This window comes from Monodon monoceros, unplaced genomic scaffold (genome assembly GCF_005190385.1).
Source record: "Monodon monoceros isolate NGI ecotype Baffin Bay Population unplaced genomic scaffold, NGI_Narwhal_1 Super_Scaffold_11, whole genome shotgun sequence".
NCBI classification, from domain to species: domain Eukaryota; kingdom Metazoa; phylum Chordata; class Mammalia; order Artiodactyla; family Monodontidae; genus Monodon; species Monodon monoceros.
In genome coordinates this window covers 120,962,626-120,971,760 of record NW_021703767.1, presented here as the reverse complement: position 1 = coordinate 120,971,760, position 9,135 = coordinate 120,962,626, and the positions used below count along the sequence as shown (strand labels likewise).

At 47.1% G+C, this 9,135-nt stretch overlaps 1 protein-coding gene across 1 annotated transcript in view; it reads left to right on the top strand.

Annotated features, from left to right (window-relative positions):
- Window positions 1-215: 215 nt before the first annotated feature.
- GRK7 (G protein-coupled receptor kinase 7) overlaps window positions 216-9,135 on the top strand; it is a 35,123-nt gene continuing 26,203 nt past the window's right edge. Inside the window, exons 1-2 of the mRNA XM_029215155.1 lie at window positions 216-917; window positions 2,244-2,681. Coding sequence (XP_029070988.1) covers window positions 312-917; window positions 2,244-2,681 — 1,044 coding nt within the window. The 5' untranslated portion in view covers window positions 216-311. The remainder of the gene's footprint in view (window positions 918-2,243; window positions 2,682-9,135) is intronic.

Below are 9,135 nucleotides of genomic sequence, written 5' to 3'. Positions count from 1 at the left end.
AGATGAGAAAGGCCCCATGATGAACAGGTAGACCCTGCAGGTGTCACAGACTGCTTTCCCCTCGGTGGGTGACCTGTGAGGCGCCCTTCCCTGGCCGGCTATACATAGCCAGCAAAGCTTCTTACAAGAGAAACCTCTTTCCTCACCCTCCATCAGTCCCACCCGCAGACCCGAAGCTTCGCTGTAAATCCCGCAGAAGTCACTGCACCTTGGACCGGACAGCAGCCAGCTGGCCCGGGCCTGACGGCGTCCCCGCCGCAGCCCTCCATCCTTCCTTTTCTGTGCCGAGGAAGCACGATTGGTGCTCCGCCATGGTCGACATGGGGGGCCTGGACAACCTGATCGCCAACTCGGCCTACCTACAGGCGCGGAAGTCCTCGCATGCCGACAGCAAGCAACTGCAGCGCCGACGCCGGACCCTGACGCTGCCCGGGCCGCAGAGCTGCGAGCAGCTCCGCCAGGCCCCGCCCAACGACTTCCACAGCCTCTGCGAGCAGCAGCCCATCGGCCGCCGCCTCTTCCGGGACTTCCTAGCCACGGTGCCCGCGTACCAGGAGGCCGTGGGCTTCCTGGAGGAGGTGCAGAGCTGGGAGCTGGCCGAAGAGGGTCCCGCCAAGGGCAGCACGCTGCAGGGGCTGGTGACCACTTGTGCGGCCTCCCCAGGGCACCCACACCCCTTCCTCAGCCCAGCTCTGGTCACCAAGTGCCAAGCAGCCACCACGGAGGAAGAGCGAGCATCCCTGGTGGAGCTGGCCAAGGCTGAGGCCATGGCCTTCTTGCAGGACCAGCCCTTCCTAGAGTTCCTGGCCAGCCCCTTCTATGACAAGTTTCTGCAGTGGAAAGTCTTTGAGATGCAACCCGTGTCAGACAAGTACTTCGAAGAGTTCCGGGTGCTGGGGAAAGGTGGTTTTGGGGAGGTAAGTGTTTCAGAATAGCCAGGCTGGAAGACGAAATAGACAGCATAATAGAGTTTTATTTCACCTCTTTTTTTTTTTTTTTCCTTTTTAATCTCAAGGGAACTTAGAACTAATCTCAGTGCCACATGTGGAGAAAGAATTCCTAGCTTGCTCTCACGTCTTCTTTCCGGTCACCACGTGACATAAAATGAGAATGGCATAGGAAAAACTAACAAAATGTGGAACTGGCCAAGAATCTTTATCGTGGGGTCTACAACAGGCAGGCACACACTGAAATGCCCCTCTGGTGAATGATAGCAACAAACAATGGGGGATCCCCCTTTCCCCTTAATTGTGGTAATGGAGGTAATTTGAGAAAAACTTCAGAGAGCTAAGAAAACACTCATCTTGAATTAAAGCCTGGAATCCGTTTTGCACCAATGCTGTGCTCATCTTTCTTTTTTTTAAGTTGAAAAAAATTCTTTAAGGTAAAAGTCACATTAGCCATTAACCATTTTAGAGTGTACAATTTAATAGCATTTGGTACATTACAATCTTGTCTATCTAGTTCCAAGATATTTTCGTCACCCCTGTGCCCATTAACAATTACTACCCATTTCCCCCACTCCCCCAACCCACCCAGCCCCTGGCGACCACTGGGCTGCTTTCTGTCTCTATGGATTTGCCGATTCTGGTGTGTCATATCAATGGAGTCATACAGTATTTGAGCTTTTGTGGCTGGCTTCTTTCACTGCGCGTAAGGTTCGGAGGTTCATTCACATTGCAGCATGTATCAGTACTTCATTCCTTTTTAGGGCTGAATAACATTCCGTTGTATGGGAATACTACATTCAATTCATGTATCCATTCATCTGTTGCTGGACAGTTGGGTTGTTTCCACCTTTTGGCTAGCGTGAATAGGGCTGCTGTGAACATTTATGTACAAGAATTTGTTTGAATACCTGCTTTCATTTGTCTTTCGTATATGTCTAGGAGTGGAATTGCTGGGTCTTAGGGCAATTCCATGTTTAACGTTTTGAGAAATCACCAAACTCTTCCAAGTTTTAAGTTCCCACCAGCAACACGTGAGGGTTTCAATTTCTCCACATCCTTGCCAGCACTTGTTGTTTTTCCTTTTTTTTTTTTTTAATTATATCTCACATAGTGGGGGTGAAGTGATACCTCACTGTGGCCCCAGCTCTATCTCAAAGAATCCCTCTCACTCACAGCTTTTCTTTTCTCAGAAGCCTGCCGTCTTTCCACCTTGGTGGCTTTCTGCTCCTCCACCCTCTCTATCCCCCTTCGCCTTCCTGTCTCCAGTACGGCCTACTTCTTCCTCTCCTTAAGGTATGTGCTGTCCAGGTGAAAAACACCGGCAAGATGTATGCCTGTAAGAAACTGGACAAGAAGCGCCTGAAGAAGAAAAATGGTGAGAAAATGGCTCTCTTGGAAAAGGAAATCTTGGAGAGGGTCAGCAGCCCTTTCATTGTCTCTCTGGCCTATGCCTTTGAGAGCAAGTCCCATCTCTGCCTGGTTATGAGCCTGATGAATGGGGGAGACCTCAAGTTCCACATTTACAGCGTGGGCGAGCAGGGCCTGGACATGAGCAGGGTGGTCTTCTACTCGGCCCAGATGACCTGCGGCGTGTTGCACCTCCACTCCCTCAGCATCGTCTACCGGGACCTGAAGCCCGAGAATGTGCTTCTGGACGACCTTGGCAACTGCAGACTGTCCGACCTGGGGCTGGCTGTGGAGATCCAGGATGGCAAGCCCATCACCCAGAGGGTGAGTGGCTCTTCGTGGGCCCAAAGGTGGGGCATAGAGTCAGAGAGGAGGGGAGAGGGCCGTTCTATTCCCAGGGCAAGCAGAACCTTGGACTTAATGCTTTTAATTTCCTTGTTCTTAAAGCCCTTATGCTGTCATCTTGCCTTAAGTGGAGTGGTATAAGAGGATTAGCTCTTTGGGGGCTACTTTACTTTCCTCTCACTGGAAGCAGAGGGGAGCCTTCTTTGTGAGTTGGAGATGATCTGTGCCTTCACCATGAGATGGTAAGAGCTGAAGCCCTAGCCAGGATCTAGGTATGGCCCACCAATAACCACCTCCCTGGTGCCATGTTCCTGAGTCAATAGAGCCTTGGTTTCCTTTTCCGGAAAATTTTAGGGGCTGGACCCTAAAATTTCAGGATTCTAGGAGGTAAAATTTAATAGAATAAGAAATAGAAGTAACCCCAGCATTTAGCACATTAAAGTAAATATCTCCTTTTCTGTTGAGTGAGCACTGGGGGAATGTTTTACATTGGACAAAGGTGAAATTTTAAATGAAAATACATATACAAGACAACAAAGGCAATTGATGTTTATTTTGATCAATTTGGTTCCAGGTGATGGCAGAGAACTCTTTGATTAAAAAAGGAATTATAATTAAGCAGTTATGTTAAGTGAACAATACAAAAATCTCTCCGATTCTGACCGTTCTTTACCACTGAGTTTCTGTGCACAAAGGTGGGAGAATTCCCAGGAAGATAAGGGCCCAAGTCAGGTTCCTAAATATCCACTTAAAACTTTGTTTTTGCACAGTTCCCAGCTTACAAGTCAGAGAGGACAGTCAGGCAAGGAAGTGAGAAAAATCATGGCAAGTTTGGGAAACCACAGGTGAATTTATGTGGCTATAATGTAAGGAATGTTGACAAGATGTGTAGGGCTCAGATCATGCAAAGGCATTGGAATTCTTTCTTGTGAGGGACCAGAAGCCATTGAAGGGTTTTAAGAAAGGGAATGGTGTGATTAGATTTGCATTTTTTTTTTTTTTTTTTTTTTAGCGGTACGCGGGCCTCTCACTGTTGTGGCCTCTCCCGTTGCAGAGCACAGGCTCCGGACGTGCAGGCTCAGCGGCCATGGCTCACGGGCCCAGCCGCTCCATGGCACGTGGGATCTTCCCGGACCGGGGCACGAACCCGTGTCCCCTGCATCGGTGGGCGGACTCTCAACCACTGCGCCACCAGGGAAGCCCTAGATCTGCATGTTTTTAAACACCAATTTGGATTGTAGATGAGAGGCAGAGGAGCTAGTTAGGAGGCGTATGCGGTGGCTCAGGAAGAGATGATGAGGCCTGTATAAGACAGTAGGACTGAAGAAGTGGGAATAAAGCAGAGCTGTTGGAAAGAGACCTGATGGGACTTCAGGACCAGCTGGGTATGAGGGTAAGTGATGCGGAAGGTCTCTAGCTCCAGTGACTAGAAGGAGGAACAGAGTTATGGGAAAGCTGGTAAGTTTAATTGTGAGTGTAGTGAATATGAGGCTCCTATGTGACAGGCAGGTAGACATTTAGATAAAGATCTGGTGCTCTGATGAAAGGTCGGAGCTAGACATTGGGGTTTGGAGTCATCGTGACTTGGGAAGCAGCAGGCACCACTGGGTTGTTTGGGAAACAATGGAGGAAGAGGACCAGGGATGGTAGCTAAGGAACATCAACATGTAGGGGGTGTTGAAGCAAAGGGGCCTTGAAGAGGTTAAAGAAGTAGGACGAGAGTGACAGAGTCATGGGAGCTGTATCAGTTAAGGGTTGATTTCAGCAGCATATCATAGAAAACCCAAATAATAGTGGATTAAACAAGAGAGGGGGTTATTTTTCTTATGTAACAAGTAGTGTGGCGATAAGCATGGTTGGTATTAGTTCCACAGCTCCAGGATAATGGGATCGACATCTCTGTCATTTTGGCCTTTTTGACGTCTGCAAGATGGCTGCCCTAGCCCCAGGCATCAGGTCCACGTTCCAGGCAGGAGAAAGGAGGAAAGGTCAGGAGTAAATAGGCATGCATGCACCAACCGACTATGTCTCCGAATATGAACTTCCTTGGAAGGCCCATCTGACAGCTTCCATTTAAATATCATTGGCTAGAACTATTATCTGGCCACCCTGCCTGTAGGGGAAGCTGATAAATGACTTTTTTTTTTTTTTGGAATGAGAAACGCAGGATATGGAGCAGGTAACTGGCAGCCTCCTCCACAGGAGCCAAAGGAGAAGAGGATTTAAGGGAGGAGAGTGGTCAGCACTGTCGAGTGCTGCCAACAGGTCAGCAGGGGATTTGACAGTCAGGAAACCGCAGTGTCCTCAGGAAGAGTGATGTTCAAGGTCAGAACTCAGACTGTGGAGGTTGGATTGACCTGGGAGTAGAAAGTGATACAAAGGAAGGAGGGAGACTGGTCACTACAGGAGGACACAGGGAGGAGGATGGAGTTTTAAGGAGGGGAGATTTAGATGCTGAGACAAGAATCAGGAGAGAAAGTACTGGTTCTGTAGGAAGGAGAGGCTGAATGAGGGTGGAGAAACCAAAGAAGAGGTGGGGATGGGATGGAGGACTTCCATATCACTGTCTTCTAAGTTGGGGTGGAAGAAGCGGGAAGATGGCGGGGAAGCAGAGTGTTCGCCTCCGTGGGACTTCGCTATGAAAACAGAAACATCGTGGGACTTCCCTGGTGGCGCAGTGGTTAAGAATCCGCCTGCCAGTGCAGGGGACACGGGTTTGAGCCTTGGTCCGGGAAGATCCCACACGCTGCGGAGCAACTAAACCCGTGTGCCACAACTACTGAGCCTGAGCTCTAGAACCCGCGAGCCACAACTACTGAGCCCGCGAGCCACAACTGCTGAAGCCCACGCGCCTAGAGCCTGTGCTCCGCAACAAGAGAAGCCACCGCAATGAGAAGCCCGCGCACCACAACAAAGAGTAGCCCCCGCTCGCTGCAACTAGAGAAAGCCGCACGCAGCAACGAAGACCCAACACAACCAAAAATAAACAAATAAAATTAAAAAAAAAAAAAAACGGAAACGTCATGAATCCATGTCTGTCTATGCATGGAAAAACCAAAGTGTATTTCTTCAGGATTTTGAATTCGCATTGTCACTTATGCAGAGGAGAGGTGTTCCTTCTGAGTGTCTCATAGGCATGTATCATGCTAATCGGTGATACATCTCCACCTTGCTGAAGGTTGAGGAGACACATAGCTCTGTCTCTTGTAAATCCTTTCTCAGTCTTCCTCCAGCTCTATTCATGGGCCAAGAGAATATTTAGGGACAGTTCCTTCAGTGGCTCCTGTGGCTTCAGTGGCTTCAGTGGCTCCAGCTGTCTGACTCTTTTGGAAACTGGAGGAAGCTTTCCGTGCCTCCTCAGTATTGTCCACTATAATGAACGCAGTTGGTGGAGAAGTTTACTCACTGGAGACCTCTACCCTTTTGCCTTTCCTGAGTCCCTCTTTGTCCCATGAGACCAAATTTCTGGGTTTAGACCACTTGCCCCAGTCCTCAGACCTGCCTCCAAATCCCAGGGGACCCTCAGGAAGGGTGCAGGGTGGGGAGGGGAAGAGTCAGAGAGAAAGTTTAGAAGCCATAAAAAGAAAGACAGGGTTTCCCAGGTGGCGCAGTGGTTGAGAGTCCGCCTGCTGGTGCAGGGGACACGGGTTCGTGTCCCGGTCCGGGAAGATCCCACATGCTGCGGAGCGGCTGGACCTGTGAGCCATGGCCACTGAGCCTGCGCGTCTGGAGCCTGTGCTCCGCAACGGGAGAGGCCACAGCAGTGAGAGGCCTGTGTACTGCAAAAAAAAAAAAAAAGACAGAAAAATGGAAAGCATCCCTCTTTCACTGTTTACCCCTCCACATAGCTAAGTAGAGCCCCTCGGTTTCCTATTTACTGTAGCTCCCACACATGTAACTGGGCCCCCAAGTGGACTTTAAGGTCATTATACTCACAACATTTCACAGAAGAAATGAAAAGGAACATATTTACAGGGCTTCTGTAACCACTAACATTGTTTTGATGTCAAGATACTGTATAAAGAAGTACTGTGAACATTATGAAGAAGGTGTGAAGGAAAAATCACCCTGATCATGAAGGTTGATACCTGCCTGAACTCTGCAATCCTTCCAGAAAAGTTAAGGCATCGTGGCTTTGGAGACATGGCTAGCTGCTTCTCATTCAGCTACTCATTCAGTCTTTTGTAAGCCAGCATTGCTTTCTGCTACATATGAAAGAATGCCAGATTCTCAGCAATTTCAGTGCCAAGGTCTCTGTGTAAATCTCCTGGCCTTTTCCTCCTGTCACAAGATGGCTTTTGCAGCTCCAAACATCAAGTCCACATTCCAGGATGGAAGAAAGGAAGAGAAAGGAGAATGTTAACAGACTCTGCTTACACCCCGTTGGCCAGAACCATGCCACATGTTCACCTCTAGCTGTAAGGGAGCCTGAAAAATAGTTTTTCATTGTCCAGCCTCTATTGCAGGGGATGATAAAGGAGATGGGAAGTGAGATCAAGTGTTGGATGAGCTGACAGCATCTGTCACCAGCCCCCGGGAAAAAAAGTATTGAAAAAGATGAGGAAATCTTGTTCAGTTTTTAACTCACACAGGCATTAAAATTCGCAAATCATTGTTACAATGGTGTGGTAGGTAGAATTCTAAGATGACCTCCAATGACCCCTGCCCCTGTATAATTTTTTTCCCATTGACTTGTGGGCAAGACCTGTGAACATGGTGAGCTATCACTCCCGTGATTGTATTACATTATAAGGCAAAATGGATTTTGAAGATGCATTTATGGTTACTAATCTGTTGATTTTGAGTTACTCAAAAGAGAAATGAACCAAGTGGGGCTGACCTCATCGTGTGAGTCCTTTAAATATGGGTATAGAGGTCAGAGACAGCAGGACTCAGAAACTGAAAGCATGAGAGGGCTTCAACACACCATTGCTGGCTTTGAAGATGGAGTGAACCACATGGCAAGGAATGTAGGTAGTCTCCAGAGCCGAGAGCTGCCTCTGAATGACAGCCAGAAACATAGCAGGGACCTCGGTCTTACAACCACAGTGAACTGAATTCGGCCACAACCACATAAACTTGGAAGAGCGTCCTGAGCTCCAGATGGCAGTGCAGCCCAGCAGAATCTTGACTTTGGCTTTGTGAGATCCTGACCAGAGAACCCCTCCAATGCTGTGCTCAAACCTACAGAACTGTGAGGTAATAAATGGGTGTTGTTTTCAGCTACTAAGTTTGTGGTAATTTGTTACACACCAATAGGAAACTCATTAATAAAGGAAGATAGCCAATGGAAAGATGAAAAATGGCATCAACGTTAATGGTGACGATAGCAAGGTACTGGACACTGTTAGAGGGGCGTTTTCTTTTCCAGCAGGGATCAGTACACCTACCATCTACTACAGACATACCACAGAGATATTGTGGGTTTGATTCCAGACATTTTTTGGTTTCCCAGTGTATATAAAAGTTATGTCTACGAAGTATGCAGTAGAATTATGTCTAAAAAACTATATACATACCTTAATTTTAAAATAATGCTATTGGCAAAATGGCACAAAGGACCTGCAGGGTTGCCATAAACCTTCAATTTGTAAAAAATTCAGTATCTGCGAAGTGCAGTAAAGCAAAGCACAATAAAACGAGGTGTGCTTGTATAATAGAACTTGAAACTCTTAATTGAATTTGAAACTCTGGAAGTGATTCTTCCCAGTGGGTAACCCTTCCCTAGGTATGAGCTGAGCCTCCCTGGAGGGACACAGGCCCTGTCAGGCTATTTCAGGACACCAGGTGAAATACTTTGGACATTGCTTTATAGGCAGCAAGGAGCCATTGAAGGTTTATCAACAGGAAATGGCATGACCAGAGTGATTCTTTTTTTTTTTTTAATTTTATTGAAGTATATTTGATTTACAACGTTGTGTTAATTTCTGCTGTACAGCAAAGTGACTCAGTTTTATATATATATTCTTTTTCATATTCTTTTCCATTATGGTTTATCACAGGATACTGAGTATAGGTCCCTGTGCTATACAGTAGGACCTTGTTGTTTATCTATCCTATATATAATAGTTTGCCTCTGGTAATTCCAAACTCCCAATCCTTCCACCCCCTTTCCCCTTGGCAACCACAAGTCTGTTCTGTATGTCTGTGAGTCTGTTTCTGTTTCGTAGATAAGTTCATTTGTGTCGTATTTTAGATTCCACATATAAGTGATAGCATGTGGTATTCGTCTTTCTCTTTCTGACTTCACTTAATATGATAATCTCTAAGACCATCCATGTTGCTGCAAATGGCATTATTTCATTCTTTTTTATGGCTGAGTAGTATTCCATTGTATATATGTACCACATTTTCTTTATCCATTCATGGGTCAATGGACATTTAGGTTGTTTCCATGTCTTGGCTATTGTCAATAGTGCTGCTATGAACATGG